At 41.3% G+C, this 24,515-nt stretch overlaps 1 protein-coding gene across 1 annotated transcript in view; it reads left to right on the forward strand.

The window, feature by feature from the left end:
• LOC139758522 (putative lipid scramblase CLPTM1) overlaps window positions 1-24,515 on the forward strand; it is a 192,902-nt gene that overhangs the window by 21,871 nt on the left and 146,516 nt on the right. Inside the window, 2 exon segments of the mRNA XM_071680042.1 lie at window positions 4,346-4,491; window positions 23,304-23,459. Coding sequence (XP_071536143.1) covers window positions 4,346-4,491; window positions 23,304-23,459 — 302 coding nt within the window.

Consider the following 24,515-nt stretch of genomic DNA (forward strand, 5'->3'; position numbering starts at 1 on the left):
AGAACCAATCACTTTCCTCTCTTCCTACACGTACACATGCCTTACATCGTCGATAAAAACTTTTCACTGCTTCTAACAACTTGCCTCCCACACCATATATTCTTAATACCTTCCACAGAGCATCTCTATCAACTCTATCATATGCCTTCCCCAGATCCATAAATGCTACATACATATCCACTTGCTTTTCTAAGTATTTCTCACATACATTCTTCAAAGCAAACACCTGATCCACACATCCTCTACCACTTCTGAAACCACACTGCTCTTCCCCAATCTGATGCTCTGTACATGCCTTCACCCTCTCAATCAATACCCTCCCATATAATTTACCAGGAATACTCAACAAACTTATACCTCTGTAATTTGAGCACTCACTCTTATCCCCTTTGCCTTTGTACAGTGGCACTATGCACACATTCCGCCAATCCTCAGGCACCTCACCATGAGTCATACATACATTAAATAACCTTACCAACCAGTCAATAATACAGTCACCCCCTTTTTTAATAAATTCCACTGCAATACCATCCAAACCTGCTGCCTTGCCGGCTTTCATCTTCCGCAAAGCTTTTACTACCTCTTCTCTGTTTACCAAATCATTTTCCCCAACCCTTTCACTTTGCACACCACCTCGACCAAAACACCCTATATCTGCCACTCTGTCATCAAACACATTCAACATTCCTATAACACAATAAACCCCAAATTAACATATCTCAAGATCTTTCATGCCCACAATGCAACTACCACAATGAAAACACCAAAAACCAACTGCTCTGTTCCCAATACTCACTCCTCATAGCTGAAAACAATATCAGTACACTTAATGAACTGTGGATCAACCTGGTAGACATGGCTACGTAAGTGCTGAGGGTGTCCCATGTTTGATAGAAAGGATTACTATGCATGGGGATGTTCTGATGGAGTTGAGAACCTTTCGTTTTCCCTTTGTAATAATCTGGAACAAATGCCTACACCACTACTTGTTGAACACTCTTTCTTTTTTCCACTGAGCCCTTCCACTATTCTTAGGCTATTTCTGCTCCCTTTAGGTCCATTGACTATAGTGGTATCACCATCACTTTTAATAGGGCATGCGGGCATGCCAACTCCCTGCCCCTTTCTCCTCCTCGAAATACCAACTCTGGCACTTAGGGAGACCCCACAGGTTATCCCTGCCTAGCTTCTCTTTTGACTTTCCTTTTGATGGGTACTGCTTCACTGGCTAAGATGCCATCAACTGTGCTGACTGTATAATGAAAGTTATTGTAGCTGGGATGGAGTCTTTTTTTCCTTCGGCCAGATTTTTCTGCCTCCAATCATGGTTTGATCTATCATGTTCTGTTACCATTTGCATCATAGACAAAGCATATCATGCCAGGAAACACATCCCTTTGCCTGAATCCGATTGTGCTTTCATTTTTCTTGGAATCACTGCAAAGCTGCTCTGTCATGAAGTGAAGCATACCATTATAGAAAGTGTACTGAGAAGGGGGCCAAGTGAGGATATTCCCTCAAAGGCCCAGTCCTCTGTTCTTAACGCTACCTCGCTAACGCGGGAAATGGCGAATAGTTTGAAAAAAAGAAAAAAAAAGATATTCCTGACTCTTAACCAAAGGCATCTCCAATAATTTTTGTAATTCAGCCTCTTTAACTTTCTTCTGACTTTATCAATGTGTTGCTAGCTCTCCAACTTTTGAAGCACCTTATTCTCCCCAAATTCTACTTGGATGCTTCCATTTCTAGTCTTCCTCTCCCATATATTGAATTTATACCCTCTCCTATATTTTCCTCTTTCATGGTCTTCCAAAACTTTTCCATCTTCCAAGTGGAGAAGTTACATGGCCCAGATGGCATACCTCTTCAAATATTAATGGGGTGTGCATGTTAACTATATCTGATCCTTGCTTGCCTATTTTATGTCTCAAAACCCAAACTTTCCCATCTTGGAAACATGCCTTGGTGAAGCCTATCCTTAAAAAAACCATTCTAACTGTTCCCCATTGCTATCACTTTTATTTCAAAAGTCTTTGAAACACTCACCTTACCTCTCTATCTATCTATCTATCTATCTGTCTGTTGTCTGTCAATATCTCTGATGCCTGTTCCAATTGGAACCTCCTCTAAGGTGTGCCCACAGCAATAACTAGTGAACTCGAGTGCTGCTTCTTAGCCTTTAGTGCCTCAGCCTTAACAGGCCACTGGCAAAGGGCAACTCTAGTGCAGTGTTTGCTGAGGCTCCAATCTGTTGTTCCTACTGACTTCTTCTACGTAATGCTCCTGTCTTAATGTTCCTACCTACTTCTATCTACTGCTCCTGCCATTTTGTCAAAAGGCAGGGCTTGCACATAGTGCCCTTCCTGATACCCATGTGGGTAGTACTGGTAAAATATCTCCCAAGTCGTTGGCTGCCTACCAACTACTACCTACACCTTCGATCTCACTTCCTCAAGCATTCAGAATTCAAATCCATTCTTTCTGAGTACCAATTACTAGTATGGCTTTTGTGGTTCAAGGTGCACTGCTGATCTCTCCTACGTGAGTTTTTGGTTTCCAAACATTCTTTCTTTGGCTTTTCTGCTTCTCTCTGTTCCATAATATGTAGAGTCCTTTTTAGTCAGTCCATTGCATGGGTTACTCTTCTCTCATATTCTATTAACAAAGGCATTCTCCAGGGTTCTGTCTTATTGTTTACTCTCTTCTTTTCTTATATGATCTTTGCTCTTCAACATATAGCCCTTTCACTCTTATGCTGAATATTCCACATCACATACTTCAATTCACTTTTTTTCCTCACTCATACTCATTTTCTTTCATGTACTGAAAACATTTCTCTTAATTTGATCCTGTGCAATATTTCAAAATGGGGAAGCAGAAACCTGGTTGATATCAGTAGTGTGTAAAGATTTCTACCCATATCTTTTTGTAAATGTCACTTGTTTCTGTTTACTCAATTTCCAACCACAAAACATTCCTGTAATAACATAAACTTGGGCATTACCATATCATCTTGGAAACCCCACATAATCATTATACAAAACCTGCTTTCCCAAAGCTTGGTATGTTATACAGGTGCTGTAATTATTTCTCTTGTGAGTTGCTGCACCAATCTACAAGAGTTTTATTTAACCCAGTATGGAGTACTTCTCACATATGTGGGATTGTTTATCCTTTACCTCCATTGGTGACAGTGGAACCAAAACCTTTAGCCCTCTAAATACTTCCAGGCATCACCTTTCTCTAACCATCGTTCTCTGTCCTCCATTATGTTGTTGCCCTTTCCTTATTCTACAGGTATCATTTTAGCCATTGCTTTCATGAAGTGCCTGCATATGCCCCTACCATCGAGGCTTGGATCTGTGACTCTCATCTGTCGGATGCTCCCTTTAGGCCATGTTTGGAGACCAGTCACGTGAGGATTGACTGTTTCGATACCTGATACCAGCTTCTTCCCTGGAACATTAAAGCTGTGGAAGTTTCTTTGATTTTACTCTCTTCCTATAACCTCTATACCTTTTAAGAGTCAAATTTACAAACAACTGAAGAGCTTTAAGAATTTCACTTTCTCAACCTGTTTTCCATCCTCATGAGATGGTCATTATTGGGGCTTTTTGCCAATGCCATATTGGTCACTATAAGAAAAAATACATGTCTATATGTTGTGTATACTTATAATTATTTAGGTGTTACATGACTTTGCTTGCAAGTAGTTACACCACAAGCAAAAAGTCACCTATAAAGAGGCTGTATCATCGTAAGTGGATGGTAAGGAGTACTGTCTGTTCATGGAATTTCTTTGCTGCAAGTGGGTTCATCATTTCCCTGCTCCTGCATGAAGTGCATTACTGGACTCCACCTGCATGTGGTTACACTGTGAGTGAAGAGTCATCTTTAGCGAGGCTGTATCATCATCAGTGGATGAAAAAGAGTACAGTCTCATCAAAGAACTTATGCTGCAAAGAAGGCCAACATTTGCCTCTTAGTTGGAATTTAACCTTGAGGGCTACAGAGCCCCAATGAAGGGGTCCTAGGGTTGTAAGATGAATTGATTATTTATATATTTATAGCATATCTAAGATGGCCATGATAGGAGCATACAGTTGGCTTTTCTGTCTCAACTGCCATAAAGAAAGTATTTTAATGATATTTTTGTATTACTGTTCATGTGTATAGAAGTGTTCTTAAAATTTGAAGTATGCTAGATATTTTTAAAGAGTCTGTACTGGAATGGCATTTTGTTTAAACTATATGAAATCACTCTGATATGAATGTCAGGTTGGTTGGATATTTGGGAATCATTCAAACCATTATCTTGATTATGATGTGTTGTGATATTTGGCAGAAAGCAGAAACTTTGAAGGTGGAAATTGTGTCCCACTGGCATCCTAACATGACCATCAACCTTGTACACGACTTTACCCAGTGGACACGAGGTGTGGTGCCTCCACCCCTGGACGAGTATGTGGAGTTCACAGCTGCAGGGGATAAGTTAGTATTGTTCTTTTTGTTATACTACCTCTTTGAGACATGGCATGAGTGAAGGTATCCATAGAGAATAGTTTTGAAAAAGCAAGTCACTTGATCTGTGATAATGTTGGTTTCTTGGTGTAAGTAGTTTCTAGTGATGAAGTGAGAAGGAGATGTAGGGAGTATTTTGAATGTTTGTTGAATGTGTTTGATGATAAAGTGGCAAATATAGGGTGTTTTGGTCAAGGTGGTGTGCGAAGTGAGAGGGTCAGGTAGAAAGATTTGGTTAAGAGAAGAGTTAGTGAGGGCTTTTTGGAAGATGAAATCTGGCAAGGTGGAGGGTTTGGATGATATTGCTGTAGAATTTATTAGAAAAGGGGATGACTGTGTTGTTGATTGGTTGGTAAGGATATTCAGTGTATGTATGGATCATGGTGAAGTGCCTGAGGATTGGCAGAATGCATGCATAGTGCCCTTGTACAAAGGTAAAGGTGATAACTACAGGAGCATAAGTTTGTTGAGTGTTCCTGGGAAATTATATAGGAGGGTATTGATTGAGAGGGTGAAGGCATGTGCTGAGCATCAGATTGGGAAAGAGCGGTGTGGTTTCAGAAGTGGTAGAGGACGTGTGGATCAGGTGTTTGCTATGAAGAATGGATTTGTATGTAGCATTTATGGATCTGGAGAAGGCATATGATAGGGTGGATAGAGATGGTTTTTAAAAGGTTGTAAGAGTATATGGTGTAGGAGGTAAGTTGCTAGAAGCAGTGAAAAGTTTTTACCAAGGTTGTAAGGCATGTGTACGAGTAAGGAAAAGAGGAGAGTGATTGGTTCCCAGTGAATATCGGTCTATGGCAGGGGTATGTGATTATTTGTTATTTATTTTGCTTTGTCGCTGTCTCCCGCGTTAGCGAGGTAGCGCAAGGAAACAGACAAAAGAATGGCCCAACCCGCCCACATACACATGTATATACATACATGTCCACCCATGCGCAATATACATACCTATACATCTCAGTGTACACATATATATACACACACAGACATATACATATATACACATGTACATAATTCATACTGTCTGCCTTTATTTGTTCCCATCGCCACCTCGCCACACATGGAATAACAACACCCTCCCCCCTCATGTGTGCGAGGTAGCGCTAGGAAAAACACCAAAGGCCCCATTTGTTCACACTCAGTCTCTAGCTGTCATGTAATAGTGCACCGAAACCACAGCTCCCTTTCCACATCCAGGCCCCACACACTTTGCATGGTTTACCCCAGACGCTTCACATGCCCTGGTTCAATCCACTGACAGCACGTCGACCCCGGTATACCACATCGTTCCAATTCACTCTATTCCTTGCACACCTTTCACCCTCCTGCATGTTCAGGCCCTGATCACTCAAAATCTTTTTCACTCCATCTTTCTACCTCCAATTTGGTCTCCCACTTCTCGTTCCCTCCACCTCTGACACATATATCCTCTTAGTCAATCTTTCCCCACTCATTCTCTCCATGTGACCAAACCAATTCAAAACACCCTCTTCTGCTCTCTCAACCACACTCTTTTTATTTCCACACATCTCTCTCACCCTTACATTACTTACTCGATCAAACTACCTCATACCACATATTGTCCTCAAACATCTCATTTCCAGCACATCCACCCTCCTGTGCACAACTCTATGTGCGCAGGTGGGTGGTATGTGATGTTCCCATGATTGTTTGATTTGTTTATGGACTGAGTTGTTAGGGAGGTAAATGCAAGAGTTTTGGACAAGGGCAAGTATGCAGTCCATTTGGGATGAGAGGGCCTGGGAAGTTAGTCAGTTCTTGTTTGGCAATGATACAGCTCTAGTGGCTTATTTGAGTATGAAATTGCTGGAGTTGGTGACTGAGTTTGGAAAAGTGTGTGAAAGGAGAAAGTTAAGAGTAAATGTGAATAAGGGCAAGGTTTATTCGGGTTGAAGGACAAGTTGATTGGGATGTAAGTTTGAATGGAGAAAATTTAGAGTAAGTGAAGTGTTTTAGGTATCTGGGAGTGGACTTAGCATTGATGGAACCATGGAAGTGGAAGTGAGTCACAGGGTGGGGTAGGGGGTGAAGGTTCTGGGAACAATGAAGAATGTGCGGAAGGAGAGAATGTTATTTCGGAGAGCAAAAATGGGCATGTTTGAAGGAATAGTAGTTCCAACAATGTTATATGGTTGCAAGGCATGGGCTTTAGATAGGGTTGTATAGAGGAGGGTGGATGTGGTGGAAATTAAATGTGTGAGGACAATATGTGGTGTGAGGTGGTTTGATAGAGTAAGTAATGAAAGGGTAAGAGAGATGTGTGGAAGTAAAAAGAGTGTGTTTGAGAGTGTAGAAGAGAGTGTGTTAAAACAGTTTGCAGATATGGAAAGAATGAGTGAGGATAGGATGACAAAGAGGATATATGTGTCATAGGTAGAAGGAACAAGGAGAAACTGGAGAACAAATTGGAGGTGGAAGGATGGAGTGAAAAAGATTTTAAGTGATTGGGGACTGAACATACAGGAGGGTGAGAGGCGTGCAAGGATTGGAGTGAACTGGAACGATGTGGCATACTGGGGTTGATGTGCTGTCAGTGGACTCAACCAGGGCATGTGAAACATCTGGGGTAAACCATGGAAAGGTTGATGGGGCCTGGATGTGGATAGGGAGCTGTGGTTTCAGTGCATTCCACATGACAGCTAAAGACTGAGTGTGAATGAATGTGGTCTTTTTTCTCCATTTCCCTGGTGCTACCTTGCTGAAGCATGGGGTAGTGTCAGGAATGGATGAAGGTAAGCATGAATATGTAAATGTGTATATGTTTATTTGTATATGTGTGTATATGTGCATGTATGGGCATTTATGTATGTATGTATTTATGTCTCCATGGTTGTTTAATTTGTTTATGGATGGGGTTGTTAGGGAGGTGAATGCAAGAGTTTTGGAAAGAGGGGCAAGTATGAAGTCTGTTGGGGATGAGAGAGCTTGGGAAGTGAGTCAGTTGTTGTTCGCTGATGATACAGCGCTGGTGGCTGATTCATGTGAGAAACTGCAGAAGCTGGTGACTGAGTTTGGTAAAGTGTGTGAAAGAAGAATGTTAAGAGTAAATGTGAATAAGAGCAAGGTTATTAGGTACAGTAGGGTTGAGGATCAATTCAATTGGGAGGTGAGTTTGAATGGAGAAAAACTGGAGGAAGTGAAGTGTTTTAGATATCTGGGAGTGGATCTGGCAGCGGATGGAACCATGGAAGCGGAAGTGGATCATAGGGTGGGGGAGGGGGCGAAAATTCTGGGAGCCTTGAAGAATGTGTGGAAGTCGAGAACATTATATCGGAAAGCAAAAATGGGTATGTTTGAAGGAATAGTGGTTCCAACAATGTTGTATGGTTGCGAGGCGTGGGCTATGGATAGAGTTGTGCGCAGGAGGATGGATGTGCTGGAAATGAGATGTTTGAGGACAATGTGTGGTGTGAGGTGGTTTGATCGAGTAAGTAACGTAAGGGTAAGAGAGATGTGTGGAAATAAAAAGAGCGTGGTTGAGAGAGCTGAAGAGGGTGTTTTGAAATGGTTTGGTCACATGGAGAGAATGAGTGAGGAAAGATTGGCCAAGAGGATATATGTGTCGGAGGTGGAGGGAACGAGGAGAAGAGGGAGACCAAATTGGAGGTGGAAAGATGGAGTGAAAAAGATTTTGTGTGATCGGGGCCTGAACATGCAGGAGGGTGAAAGGAGGGCAAGGAATAGAGTGAATTGGAGCGATGTGGTATACCGGGGTTGACGTGCTGTCAGTGGATTGAATCAAGGCATGTGTATGGGGGTGGGTTGGGCCATTTCCTTCGTCTGTTTCCTTGCGCTACCTCGCAAACGCAGGAGACAGCGACAAAGCAAAAAAAAAAAAAAAAAAAAAATATATATATATATATATATATATATATATATATATATATATATATATATATATATTTTTTTTTTTGCCGCTGTCTCCCACGTTTGCGAGGTAGCGCAAGGAAACAGACGAAAGAAATGGCCCAACCCACCCCCATACACATGTATATACATACGTCCACACACGCAAATATACATACCTACACAGCTTTCCATGGTTTACCCCAGACGCTTCACATGCCCTGATTCAATCCACTGACAGCACGTCAACCCCGGTATACCACATCGATCCAATTCACTCTATTCCTAGCCCTCCTTTCACCCTCCTGCATGTTCAGGCCCCGATCACACAAAATCTTTTTCACTCCATCTTTCCACCTCCAATTTGGTCTCCCACTTCTCCTTGTTCCCTCCACCTCTGACACATATATTCTCTTGGTCAATCTTTCCTCACTCATTCTCTCCATGTGCCGAAACCAGGAGAGACTGAGTACAGAATGGAAAAAGGTGAGAACAATGGAAGTAAGGGGAGTGGGGGAGGAATGGGATGTATTTAGGGAATCAGTGATGGATTGCGCAAAAGATGCTTGTGGCATGAGAAGAGGGGGAGGTGGGTTGATTAGAAAGGGTAGTGAGTGGTGGGATGAAGTAAGATTATTAGTGAAAGAGAAGAGAGAGGCATTTGGACGATTTTTGCAGGGAAAAAATGCAATTGAGTGGGAGATGTATAAAAGAAAGAGACAGGAGGTCAAGAGAAAGGTGCAAGAGGTGAAAAAGAGGGCAAATGAGAGTTGGGGTGAGAGAGTATCATTAAATTTTAGGGAGAATAAAAAGAGTTCTGGAAGGAGGTAAATAAAGTGCGTAAGACAAGGGAGCAAATGGGAACTTCAGTGAAGGGTGCAAATGGGGAGGTGATAACAAGTAGTGGTGATGTGAGAAGGAGATGGAGTGAGTATTTTGAAGGTTTGTTGAATGTGTTTGATGATAGAGTGGCAGATATAGGGTGTTTTGGTCGAGGTGGTGTGCAAAGTGAGAGGGTTAGGGAAAATTATTTGGTGAACAGAGAAGAGGTAGTAAAAGCTTTGCAGAAGATGAAAGCCGGCAAGGCAGCAGGTTTGGATGGTATTGCAGTGGAATTTATTAAAAAAGGGGGTGACTGTATTATTGACTGGTTGGTAAGGTTATTTAATGTATGTATGACTCTTGGTGAGGTGCCTGAGGATTGGCAGAATGCGTGCATAGTGCCATTGTACAAAGGCAAAGGGGATAAGAGTGAGTGCTCAAATTACAGAGGTATAAGTTTGTTGAGTATTCCTGGTAAATTATATGGGAGGGTATTGATTGAGAGGGTGAAGGCATGTACAGAGCATCAGATTGGGGAAGAGCAGTGTGGTTTCAGAAGTGGTAGAGGATGTGTGGATCAGGTGTTTGCTTTGAAGAATGTATGTGAGAAATACTTAGAAAAGCAAATGGATTTGTATTTAGCATTTATGGATCTGGAGAAGGCGTATGATAGAGTTGATAGAGATGCTCTGTGGAAGGTATTAAGAATATATGGTGTTGGAGGCAGCTGGTGGCTGATTCATGTGAGAAACTGCAGAAGCTGGTGACTGAGTTTGGTAAAGTGTGTGAAAGAAGAAAGTTAAGAGTAAATGTGAATAAGAGCAAGGTAATTAGGTACAGTAGGGTTGAGGGTCAAGTCAATTGGGAGGTAAGTTTGAATGGAGAAAAACTGGAGGAAGTAAAGTGTTTTAGATATCTAGGAGTGGATCTGGCAGCGAATGGAACCATGGAAGCGGAAGTGGATCATAGGGTGGGGGAGGGGGCGAAAATCCTGGGAGCCTTGAAGAATGTGTGGAAGTCGAGAACATTATCTCATAAAGCAAAAATGGGTATGTTTGAAGGAATAGTGGTTCCAACAGTGTTGTATGGTTGCGAGGCGTGGGCTATGGATAGAGTTGTGCGCAGGAGGATGGATGTGCTGGAAATGAGATGTTTGAGGTGGTTTGATCGAGTAAGTAACGTAAGGGTAAGAGAGATGTGTGGAAATAAAAAGAGCGTGGTTGAAAGAGCAGAAGAGGGTGTTTTGAAATGGTTTGGGCACCTGGAGAGAATGAGTGAGGAAAGATTGACCTAGAGGATATATGTGTCGGAGGTGGAGGGAACGAGGAGAAGTGGGAGACCAAATTGGAGGTGGAAAGATGGAGTGAAAAAGATTTTGTGTGATCGGGGCCTGAACATGCAGGAGGGTGAAAGGAGGGCAAGGAATAGAGTGAATTGGATTGATGTGGTATACCGGGGTTGACGTGCTGTAAGTGGATTGAATCAGGGCATGTGAAGCGTCTGGGGTAAACCATGGAAAGCTGTGTAGGTATGTATATTTGCGTGTGTGGACGTATGTATATACATGTGTATGGGGGGTGGGTTGGGCCATTTTTTTTTTTCCAAAAGAAGGAACAGAGTAGGGGGCCAGGTGAGGATATTCCCTCTAAGGCCCAGTCCTCTGTTCTTAACGCTACCTCGCTAATGCGGGAAATGGCGACTAGTATGAAAGAAAGAATATATATATATATATATATATATATATATATATATATATATATGTATATATATATATAATTACCAGGAATACTCGTAATTATATATATATATATATATATATATATATATATATATGGGAGGGTATTGATTGAGAGGGTGAAGGCATGTACAGAGCATCAGATTGGGGAAGAGCAGTGTGGTTTCAGAAGTGGTAGAGGATGTGTGGATCAGGTGTTTGCTTTGAAGAATGTATGTGAGAAATACTTAGAAAAGCAAATGGATTTGTATGTAGCATTTATGGATCTGGAGAAGGCATATGATAGAGTTGATAGAGATGCTCTGTGGAAGGTATTAAGAATATATGGTGTGGGAGGCAAGTTGTTAGAAGCAGTGAAAAGTTTTTATCGAGGATGTAAGGCATGTGTACGTGTAGGAAGAGAGGAAAGTGATTGGTTCTCAGTGAATGTAGGTTTGCGGCAGGGGTGTGTGATGTCTCCATGGTTGTTTAATTTGCTTATGGATGGGGTTGTTAGGGAGGTAAATGCAAGAGTTTTGGAAAGAGGGGCAAGTATGAAGTCTGTTGGGGATGAGAGAGCTTGGGAAGTGAGTCAGTTGTTGTTCGCTGATGATACAGCGCTGGTGGCGGATTCATGTGAGAAACTGCAGAAGCTGGTGACGGAGTTTGGTAAAGTGTGTGGAAGAAGAAAGTTAAGAGTAAATGTCAATAAGAGCAAGGTTATTAGGTACAGTAGGGTTGAGGGTCAAGTCAATTGGGAGGTGAGTTTGAATGGTGAGAGGCTGGAGGAAGTGAAGTGTTTTAGATATCTGGGAGTGGATCTGTCAGCGGATGGAACCATGGAAGCGGAAGTGGATCATAGGGTGGGGGAGGGGGCGAAAATTTTGGGAGCCTTGAAAAATGTGTGGAAGTCGAGAACATTATCCCGGAAAGCAAAAATGGGTATGTTTGAAGGAATAGTAGTTCCAACAATGTTGTATGGTTGCGAGGCGTGGGCTATGGATAGAGTTGTGCGCAGGAGGATGGATGTGCTGGAAATGAGATGTTTGAGGACAATGTGTGGTGTGAGGTGGTTTGATCGAGTAAGTAACGTAAGGGTAAGAGAGATGTGTGGAAATAAAAAGAGCGTGGTTGAGAGAGCAGAAGAGGGTGTTTTGAAATGGTTTGGGCACATGGAGAGAATGAGTGAGGAAAGATTGACCAAGAGGATATATGTGTCGGAGGTGGAGGGAACGAGGAGAAGAGGGAGACCAAATTGGAGGTGGAAAGATGGAGTGAAAAGGATTTTGTGTGATCGGGGCCTGAACATGCAGGAGGGTGAAAGGAGGGCAAGGAATAGAGTGAATTGGAGCGATGTGGTATACAGGGGTTGACGTGCTGTCAGTGGATTGAATCAAGGCATGTGAAGCGTCTGGGGTAAACCATGGAAGGCTGTGTAGGTATGTATATTTGCGTGTGTGGACGTGTGTATGTACATGTGTATGGGGGGGGTTGGGCCATTTCTTTCGTCTGTTTCCTTGCGCTACCTCGCAAACGCGGGAGACAGCGACAAAGTATAAAAAAAAAAAAAAAAAAAAAAATATATATATATATATATATATATATATATATATATATATATATATTTTTTTTATACTTTGTCGCTGTCTCCCGCGTTTGCGAGGTAGCGCAAGGAAACAGACGAAAGAAATGCCCCCCCCCCCCATACATATATATATATATATATATATATATTTTTTTTTTTTTTTTTTTTTTTTTTTGCCGCTGTCTCCCGCGTTTGCGAGGTAGCGATATATATATATATATATATATATATATATATATATATATATATATATATATATATATATATCATCAGTCCTTTTTCAGCACATAAATCTACAAGCTCTTCACCATTTCCATTTACAACACTGAACACCCCATGTATACCAATTATTCCCTCAACTGCCACATTACTCACCTTTGCATTCAAATCACCCATCACTATAACCCGGTCTCGTGCATCAAAACCACTAACACACTCATTCAGCTGCTCCCAAAACACTTGCCTCTCATGATCTTTCTTCTCATGACCGGGTGCATATGCACCAATAATCACCCATCTCTCTCCATCAACTTTCAGTTTTACCCATATTAATCGAGAATTTACTTTCTTACATTCTATCACATACTCCCACAACTCCTGTTTCAGGAGTATTGCTACTCCTTCCCTTGCTCTTGTCTTCCCACTAACCCCTGACTTTACTCCCAAGACATTCCCAAACCACTCTTTCCCTTTACCCTTGAGCTTTGTTTCACTCAGAGCCAAAACATCCAGGTTCCTTTCCTCAAACATACTACCTATCTCTCCTTTTTTCACATCTTGGTTACATCCACACACATTTAGGCACCCCAATCTGAGCCTTCGAGGAGGATGAGCACTCCCCGCGTGACTCCTTCTGTTTCCCATTTTAGAAAGTTAAAAATATACAAGGAGGGGAGGATTTCTGGCCCCCCCCTGGTTTAAAAACGAGATATACATAAGTATACTTATGTAAGTAGGAGAGATGGCCAGAGAGCGTTATTGGATTACGTGTTAATTGACAGGCGCGCGAAAGAGAGACTTTTGGATGTTAATGTGCTGAGAGGTGCAACTGGAGGGATGTCTGATCATTATCTTGTGGAGGCTAAGGTGAAGATTTGTATGGGTTTTCAGAAAAGAAGAGTGAATGTTGGGGTGAAGAGGGTGGTGAGAGTAAGTGAGCTTGGGAAGGAGACTTGTGTGAGGAAGTACCAGGAGAGACTGAGTACAGAATGGAAAAAGGTGAGAACAATGGAAGTAAGGGGAGTGGGGGAGGAATGGGATGTATTTAGGGAATCAGTGATGGATTGTGCAAAAGATGCTTGTGGCATGAGAAGAGTGGGAGGTGGGTTGATTAGAAAGGGTAGTGAGTGGTGGGATGAAGAAGTAAGAGTATTAGTGAAAGAGAAGAGAGAGGCATTTGGACGATTTTTGCAGGGAAAAAATGAAATTGAGTGGGAGATGTATAAAAGAAAGAGACAGGAGGTCAAGAGAAAGGTGCAAGAGGTGAAAAAAAGGGCAAATGAGAGTTGGGGTGAGAGAGTATCATTAAATTTTAGGGAGAATAAAAAGATGTTCTGGAAGGAGGTAAATAAAGTGCGTAAGACAAGGGAGCAAATGGGAACTTCAGTGAAGGGCGCAAATGGGGAGGTGATAACAAGTAGTGGAGATGTGAGAAGGAGATGGAGTGAGTATTTTGAAGGTTTGTTGAATGTGTTTGATGATAGAGTGGCAGATATAGGGTGTTTTGGTCGAGGTGGTGTGCAAAGTGAGAGGGTTAGGGAAAATGATTTGGTAAACAGAGAAGAGGTAGTTAAAGCTTTGCAGAAGATGAAAGCCGGCAAGGCAGCAGGTTTGGATGGTATTGAAGTGGAATTTATTAAAAAAGGGGGTGACTGTATTGTTGACTGGTTGGTAAGGTTATTTAATGTATGTATGACTCATGGTGAGGTGCCTGAGGATTGGCAGAATGCGTGCATAGTGCCATTGTACAAAGGCAAAGGGGATAAGAGTGAGTGCTCAAATTACAGAGGTATAAGTTTGTTGAGTATTCCTGGTAAATTATATGGGAGGATATTGATTGAGAGGGTGAAGGCATGTACAGAGCATCAGATTGGGGAAGAGCAGTGTGGTTTCAGAAGTGGTAGAGGATGTGTGGATCAGGTGATTGCTTTGAAGAATGTATGTGAGAAATACTTAGAAAAGCAAATGGATTTGTATGTAGCATTTATGGATCTAGAGAAGGCATATGATAGAGTTGATAGAGATGCTCTGTGGAAGGTATTAAGAATATATGGTGTGGGAGGCAAGTTGTTAGAAGCAGTGAAAAGTTTTTATCGAGGATGTAAGGCATGTGTACGTGTAGGAAGAGAGGAAAGTGATTGGTTCTCAGTGAATGTAGGTTTGCGGCAGGGGTGTGTGATGTCTCCATGGTTGTTTAATTTGTTTATGGATGGGGTTGTTAGGGAGGTGAATGCAAGAGTTTTGGAAAGAGGGGAAAGTATGAAGTCTGTTGGGGATGAGAGAGCTTGGGAAGTGAGTCAGTTGTTGTTTGCTGGTGATACAGCGCTGGTGGCTGATTCATGTGAGAAACTGCAGAAGCTGGTGACTGAGTTTGGTAAAGTGTGTGAAAGAAGAAAGTTAAGAGTAAATGTGAATAAGAGCAAGGTTATTAGGTACAGTAGGGTTGAGGGTCAAGTCAATTGGGAGGTGAGTTTGAATGGAGAAAAACTGGAGGAAGTGAAGTGTTTTAGATATCTGGGAGTGGATCTGGCAGCGGATGGAACCATGGAAGCGGAAGTGGATCATAGGGTGGGGGAGGGGGCGAAAATTCTGGGAGCCTTGAAGAATGTGTGGAAGTCGAGAACATTATCTCGGAAAGCAAAAATGGGTATGTTTGAAGGAATAGTGGTTCCAACAATGTTGTATGGTTGCCAGGCGTGGGCTATGGATAGAGTTGTGCGCAGGAGGATGGATGTGCTGGAAATGAGATGTTTGAGGACAATATGTGGTGTGAGGTGGTTTGATCGAGTAAGTAACGTAAGGGTAAGAGAGATGTGTGGAAATAAAAAGAGCGTGGTTGAGAGAGCAGAAGAGGGTGTTTTGAAATGGTTCGGGCACATGGAGAGAATGAGTGAGGAAAGATTGACCAAGAGAATATATGTGTCGGAGGTGGAGAGAACGAGGAGAAGAGGGAGACCAAATTGGAGGTGGAAAGATGGAGTGAAAAAGATTTTGTGTGATCGGGGCCTGAACATGCAGGAGGGTGAAAGGAGGGCAAGGAATAGAGTGATTTGGAGCGATGTGGTATAGCGGGTTTGACATGCTGGCAGTGGATTGAATCAAGGCATGTGAAGCGTCTGGGGTAAACCATGGAAAGCTGTGTAGGTATGTATATTTGCGTGTGTGGACGTATGTATATACATGTGTATGGGGGGGGTTGGGCCATTTCTTTCGTCTGTTTCCTTGCGCTACCTCGCAAACGCGGGAGACAGCGACAAAGTATAATAAAAAAAAAATGAAAAATATATATATATATATATACGTGTAGATGTATAGGTATGTATATGTGCGTGTGTGGACGTGTATGTATATACATGTGTATGTGGGTGGGTTGTGCCATTCTTTCGTCTGTTTCCTTGCACTACCTCACTACCACAGTGGACAGCGACAAAGTATGATAAGAATAAATAAATATACACATACATATACATGTATGTAAATATACGTACACATACACAGACTTATACATATATACACATGTTTATAGTTACTCACCTTAATCCATTCCCAGTGCCACTTCACCCAACAGGAAATAGCATCGTGACCCTCTGCATTTGTGAGTTAGTGCGAGGAAACGGATGAAGTAGGCCATTTCCACTCACACTCATTCTCTCACTGTCATGTGTAATGCACCAAAACCACAGCTCCCTATCCACACCCAGGCCCTACAGACCTTTCCATTGTTTACCCCGAATGTTTCACATGCTTTGGTTCAGTCCAGTGATAGCATGTTGACCCCAGTATACCACATTGTTCCATTTCAGTGTATTCTATGAGCAGATGTGCCTTTCTTCATCATCTGTTGCCTGGGACTACCTTGTTAATGCAGGAAGCAGCAGTCAAATGAGAGAGAGAGAGAGAGAGAGAGAGAGAGAGAGAGAGAACTAGTTCAACCTTTAAAACTTTATTTCTCAGTGGACTGTGATAACACATAACTGACTTTACTGGGTGAAAATTAGCATCAGACCCATATATTGAGATAGCAAACAACCTACTAGGTCAATAGTTTTTCTTCCTTTTTTAGACACTCTATACCTTTGCAAATTTTCTGTCAGTACTTCCTCATAAGTAGGAGAACACCTAAATTTACAATTATCATTTTTGTCAAACCTGTAAATTTCCAATATTGAATACATTGATTTCCACAAACATTTACATTTACTAAAGATTTGTGGTATCACATACTGGTAATAACCCTATTCTTGTAGTATATCTCTTTGTAAAAGCATCAATTCTGTGAAATGATTTACCAGGATGCATTGTCAATGACCCAGGACCTTTATAATATGTCCTCTAAGAACTCATTACTTTCATTCTTGGTGTTAATATTTCCTGTATAATTGGGAAGAAGTTCTTTTGAATGATGGTCTTCCCAGAAATAGTGAAATCTACTTGAATATTTATGCCAGACCTTGATTATGTAGGACTAGCTGTCCTGTGCACTAGATTTAATGATGGATGGCTAAATGATTTGCTAAGAAAAGAATTCGAAAGAGTAACAGGCTTTTAGAGAAAATCACAAAAGTTTGTAACTAGTTTCATTTATTTTTCCCCTCTACAGTCTGTTCTTTGAGCATGAGAGATTTTCTAAGGTATTATCAATAAAAATTAGGGTTAGAACCTTCTAACCCTGTGTTTTGAGGAAGCACTGGCCTTCCCTATCCTTCACTATCCACCTAAACATAGTATTTGCACCTTGCTTGTCTCAGGCCCTTTTTTCACCAGTCAGAGACTGCTACAGGGATGAAGTCATTGACTTACTTCTCCTAACTGTATGACAGAACAGAATTTTCGTGGATCAGGTACAGATAGGACTTTTATTGCCAGAGATCAGCTTTTTCCATCCCACTGACCAGGATTTATTTTTTTGTGTATATTTGTCATTTAATTTATTAAGAGAATGGTGTATTTTATGTATGCTTTGATCAGTAATATATGTCTTTCTTTCATGCTTCACTGTTTCATACTTCACTGTTCCCTGCATTAATGAGTTAGTGCCAGGAACAGGTGGAGGAAAGCCTCATTTGTTCACATCCATTCTTTAGCTGTCATTTCTAGTGCACCAAAACCACAGACCCACAGACCTTTCTGTGGTTTCCTTGGCTGCTTCACATGCCCTGGTTCAGTCCTGTGACAGTGGATCTCCCAGTGCTTACCATGCTTACCACATTGTTCCAGTTCATTCTATCCTGTCCACACCTTTCACCCTTTCGTGTGTTCAGGCCCTGACAACTAAAAATATCTTTAAATCCATCCTTCCATCTTCAATTTGGTCTCCCCATCTCCTTGTTTGCTCCACTTCTGACACATGTAGCCTCTTTGTTGGCCTCTTCACTCATTCTCTACATTTGTTCAAACCATATCAGCACACCTCAGCTCTCTGAACCTTTTTCTTCTTGTAACCAGACCTCTCTCTGACCATATTATTACATGCTTGATCAAATCACCTCATCACATGTTGTCCTCAAACATTGCATTTCCAACACATCCACCCTCTTCTGCACATCCTCATGTTCAACATTGTTGGAATTAAAATACCTTCAAACATGCTCATTTTCTCCTGCCTTTCCACACATTTCTCATTGCTCCCAAAACCTTCACCCCCTCACCCACCCTATGACTTGCTTCCACATGGTTCCATTTGCAGCCCTGTCCAGTCCCAGGTATCTAAAATACTTCACATTCTCAAAATGTTCTCTGTCTAACCTGTCCCTCTGCCCTGCTAAACCAAATTTTCTTAATTTTGTTCATTTTTCCCCCCATACATGTTTGCCATTTCCTTTATTAGTGAGGTAGTGCTAGGAACATATAGAGAAAGTGCTTGATTTACTTGCATCTTCTTTTGGTGTAATGCATGATGCACTGAAACCAGAGCCCCATATCCACAACCAAGCTCCACAGACATTTCCATGGTTGCTCCCAATGGCATCATATATCTTGGATTAGCTGGCTGACTGAATGCAGTCCCCTGTATACCATGTTGTTCCAATTTACTCTATCCCTTCTAAGCCTCACACCCAAGTGCATTTTCAGGTTTGGAACCTTTGAAGCATCTTTTGTTCTGTCCTTCGGTCTCATGCTTAGTTTTGCCCTCTTCCTTGTTTTCACCACTTCTGACATGTATACATGTACACCCTCTTAGTCATCCGTTCCTCTCACACCTCTCCATATGTCCAATCTATTTCAGCATACCCTTTTCAGCTCTCATGTACATACTTCTCTTACTACACATCTCTCTCATACTCTATCATATCTTATTTAATCAACCCTCTTTGCACCATGTACTTGTCCTCAAGCATTTAATTTCCAACACATCCACTATTTTCTCTACATTTTCATCTAAGGCCTATGACTTGCATCCATACAGTAGCAATGGGACTACTTTATAATCAAGCATACCCATCTTTGCACTTAAAGACAGTGAGCTTTCTTTCCATGATTTCCATATTTCACGTAGGACCTTTCCCCCCTCACCCTCCCTATGACGCACTTCATGTCCCATGGTTCCATTTGCTGCCATATCTACTCCCAGGCATCTACAAGAGTCCACCTCCACCAGGTTATCTCCAAATGCACTCTCCAAATTACCTGTCTCTCTTCATTGCTAAATCTAATAAACTTGCATGTATTCACATTTGCTCTCAACTTTCTCTTCGCACACTATCCTAAATTCAGACACCAACTTCTGCAGTTTCTAATTTAAATCTGCCACTAGTGCTGTGTCATCTACAAACAACTGGCTCATCTCCCTGACCCTCCAACCCCCAACAAACTGCCTACCTGCTCCTCTTTCCTAGACATTTATGTTCATCTCACTCACCATCCTATAAATGAATAAATTTAACAGCCATAGTGACATCGCATAACCCTTCTTTATATCTACTTTCATCTGGAATCACTCACCCTTTTCTCTTCTTACTCACACATACACCTTACTCTTTATAAAAATTTTTCATAGCTTCTAGCAGCTCACCACCCACACCATATATTCACAACACCTTCCACAGATCATCTCTATCCGCCATATTATGTGCATTCTCCAGTTCCATTAACACCACATACAAGCCTTGTTTTTCTAAATCTGTCTCACATGCATTCTTCTAAACAAATACCTGATCCACACATCCCTAACACTTCTAAAGCCACATTGTTCCTCCCCAGTCTGAAAGTCTGTGCATATTACTTTTCTTTCAGTCACCATTCTTCCATACAACTTCCCATGGGTGCTAAACAAACTTATACCTCTGCAGTTTGCACATTCACTTTTGTCCCCTTTGCCTTTATACAGGGGCACTATACAAGCATTCTGCCAATCCCCAGGCACCTCACCATGAGTTATACATACCTTGAAAGTCCAACACATCAAACGTATAGTAACCCCCTTTATTAAGAAATTCACCTGCAATCCCATCCACTTGAGCTGCTTTGCTACGTTTCATATGACACAAAGCTTTCACCTTTTTTCATTAAACCACTTTCCTTGATTCTCTTATTTTGCATATCTCCATGTCTAGAGCACCTTGCATCTGCCATACTATCAATGAACACATTTAACAACCCTTGAAAGTACTCACTTTATTTCCTCACCTCATTTCTGCCTGTTAGAATGTCTCCATTTGTGCCTTTCACTGATGGTCACATTTGCGTTCTTGTTTTTCTTGCATTGCATTAATAACCTTCTTCCAAAACATTTCTCTTTCCTTCCTAAAGTTTGGTGGTACTTGCTCATCCCAATTCTCATTGGTCTTCTTTTTCAGCCTCTGCACCTTCCTTTAGACTCCTCTTGCTTTCTCTTGTACATATGTCAAACACTTGCACTTCCTCCTTACAAAGGATGCCAATATGCCTCTCTTAACTTTCTCATCCCTTCACTTCCTACCCTTCACCTCCCACCTTCTGCATACCACACAGTTCTCTCACGCATGTAAGCAGTGCCTTCCTAAATACCTCCTATTCCTCACCCTCTACCCTAGCCTCATTAACTCATGCCTTTTGCCATTCTGCACTCAATCTCTCATTTTATCTCTTTCCACAAGCTATTCTTTCCAAGCCCTTTCATTATCACAATCCACTTCCCACTTATATGATTTTCTCTTTTCCTAAAACCTTTATATGAAATTTGAAACAGAAGGAGCCTAGGATGGAGTAATCATCCTCCTCAAAGGCTCAGGCTGGGGTGTCTGAATGTGAGTAGGTGTAACCAACATAAGAAGAGAGAGAGAGAGAGAGAGGTAGTATGTTTGAGAATAATAGGGAACAATGGTTTGGGAATATTTTAGTAGCAAAGTCATGAGTTAGTGTGTCATGACCTCAAATTAGAATATTTAGGCTTTGATAAAGACCCATGAGAAGATGATAATCATAGTGACTGGTAGCCCTGGAGGGGGTAAAACAGCCTGATATGGCAGCTGCAGGTATGCCAGTTCCCTCATGATGTTCTTGAGAATCCTTTCGTCAGTTCTACCTAGGAGAGGTTCACCATCATAAATTTGGGTTTGGAAATGCTCCCATTTGGATTTTTTCACCAGAAGATTATAGAAATGAACACGGAGAAGGCTTAATAGGTGATCTTGTACATATTGCTTAACCTTTCTCACAGTGATAATACCAGTTGATTTAGAAATCTTTTGGCCTTTCTGATTGTAATTACCTATAATGAAGAGAGATGGTATTTGTGGACTGAGTGCTATCAGTGCACATATGTGTGACACAGAAATAAACAACAGCAGCTTGGGCCAGGGACTCCATCTCCTCACTTCACTACTACTTGTTATTACCTACCCATTAGCCCCCTTCACCGATGTTTATCTCTTTTTAAACCAGGTATTCCCAATCACCAGTCTTTTTTCAGCACACAAATCTATAAGCTCTTCACCATTTCCATTTACAACACTGAACACCCCATGTACACCAATTATACCCTCAATTGCCACATTACTCACCTTTGCATTCAAATCACCCATCACTATAACCTGGTCTTGTGCATCAAAGCTGCTAACACACTCAGCTGCTCCCAAAACACTTGCTTCTCATGATCTTTCTTCTCATGACCAGGTGTATAGGCACCAATAATCACCCATCTCTCTCCATCCTTTCAGTTTTACCTATATCAGTCTAAAGTTTACTTTCTTACATTGTATCACATACTCCCACAACTCCTGCTTCAGGAGTAGTGCTACTCCTTCCTTTACTCTTGTCCTCTCACCAACCCCTGACTTTACTCTCAAGACATTCCCAAACTACTCTTCCCCTTTACATCCAGGTTCCTTTCCTCAAATATACTACCTATCTCTCCTTTTTTCTCATCTTGGTTACATCCACACACATTTAGACACCTCAGTCTGAGCCTTTGAGGAGGATGAGCGCTCCCCGCATGACTCCTTTTAGAAAGTTAAAATACAAGGATGGGAGGGTTTCTAGCCCCCCACTCCCATCCCTTTTAGTCGCCTTCTATGACATGCAGAGAATGCATGGGAAGTATTCTTTCTCCCCTATCCCCATGGATATATAGATATGTTGATAGATAAATATATAAGAGTATACCTATTTTAATATGAAAGTCCTGTAAAATTTCTCCTGTGGAACATCATCATGTTCAGCCAAGATTTGCAAAGATTTCCATGTTCTCGCAGAATATGTTTTGGGAGAACATTTGCCCATTCATCCTGGATCCCTTAAGCCTTTTTCAGCAGGATACATTACTTGTTAGATCAAGAAGTAGTACCCCTTTCACAAGCAGGACTGTCTGTTGGAGGCTTGTCTTGCCTTTCTTGATGAATTTCTTATGGGATGAGATATCAGAAATCTGTTTTATTCAGCAAATAAATTTGTTTGATTATATCTGGTTAAATGTGGATCTTCCTTTGGTGGGTTGGGTATTCCGCCATGTTCTAGAATGGGGATTAGTTGTCATTAAACTTTGGTTCTGTCAGTGCTTTTCCTTTGATGAGATCTGTTGATTTGGAATGACAAATAGAATTTTTCTGCTATAGGGAGAGCTCTCTGAGCATGTTGTTTTTTTCCTTCCTCTCTCTACTTGAAAAACCCTTTCTCATTTGCTTTTCATAACATTCCTTAGCCATAGACATCAGTAATAAGTGAATGAATGTGGATGGATGGTTGTTTGGTGCCACCTTACCTATATGAATTCATAGGGCTAGGCAGCTTGATGTGTGTTCTTGAACAAGCAGCTGTTGACCTCATTTATTTTATGATGGTTGAAGAGGGTGGAACCCCATGGATATACCTTATTTTAGAAATGAAAATTTTATAACTTTTCATTAAACAAGTGATCTCTCAGATGCATATTAGGCCCTGCATGTGGTAGAGATAATGTTTTTATCCTTGAAAATCTTCATTTCCAGCTTATGCAGGGTTTTTTAATTTCATCATAACTGGTTATTACTTTCATGTTGATTTCTGTCAAAACAATGTTCTTCTTGTAGAACAACCTTTAAGAACACTTTCTTTGAAATGTCCAGCTGTTTTCTCTCCATAATAGTATTCTCACTGGTTTGCTTTGCATTTCAGATACAAACCCATCACTTTCCTGAATACATACTGGAACCTAGTTAAGGACTACCGGGCCATCAACAGTACTACTAAAACTCTGGAAATGCATCTTACCTTCCAACCTCTATCCCTCTTCAAGTGGCAACTTTATGCTGCTCAGGCAATGAAGAGCAGGTATGACTTCCAGTCTTTGATACAGGAATGCCATCATCATGAATGAACATGGAGCTATTTTTCCCATTAACCCATTAAAGGCGAGCAACATTTTTTTTTATACATCTGTGTAAGGCGGCATATTTTAGGAATAATAAAGTATCAGAGAATAAGCCAGTACATACATGATTAGATAAAATTAGATGAAAAATGAAGATAAGAGGTGTTTTTATGAGATATTACATCATCACTGGCTGTGAGAGGAGGGGAGGAATGCTGGGCAGGGGAGAACGTGACCTATCTTCACCCTCCATTGTCTCGGCTAATACTGATGTTGACCTGGCTGAGTGAGCGTCGGTGGCTGTTTACAGGCTTGTCCAAACAGAGAACATGATAGTATGTGTCAGAGATGCCACATCACCTAATTTCATCATACAGTTATGATGTAAAAGGGCCCAACGTTATGTAATGTTGCCCCCCTACTACTGTACGAACGTTAGATAATGTCTAATACTAGTGCTGACCTTTGATGGGCGAGTGAGGGTAGCTGTTTACAGGAATGGGTGAACAGAGGTCATGATAGTAGATGACAATGATTCCACATCGCCAAACTAAAAAAAAAGATTACAACTCAAAATAGCCTAATGTTAAGTAACGCTGCTTTGCTTCCACTGTATGAATGTTAGGTAACATCACCAACCTTTAATGAGTGAACAGTTTTATTATGCAATTATTTAAAAATCAATATCCAGCTTTTATTATTTTTTAATTCATGTACAGTGAATCGCCAAGTTTTAAAATAATATCTTTCTTTTTTCTTCCTTTCATACTATTTGCTATTTCCCACGTTAGCGAGGCAGCGTTAAGAACAGAGGACTGGGCCTTTGAGGGAATATCTTCTCCTGGCCCCCTTCTCTGTTCCTTCTTTTGGAAAATTAAAAGAAAAAACGAGAGGGGAGGATTTCCAGCCACCTGCTCCCTCCCCTTTTAGTCGCCTTCTACGACATGCAGGGAATACATGGGAAGTATTCTTTCTCCCCTATCCCCAGGGATAAAAAAGTAATATATATATATATA

This window comes from Panulirus ornatus, chromosome 30 (genome assembly GCF_036320965.1).
Source record: "Panulirus ornatus isolate Po-2019 chromosome 30, ASM3632096v1, whole genome shotgun sequence".
Taxonomy (NCBI): Eukaryota; Metazoa; Arthropoda; class Malacostraca; order Decapoda; family Palinuridae; genus Panulirus; species Panulirus ornatus.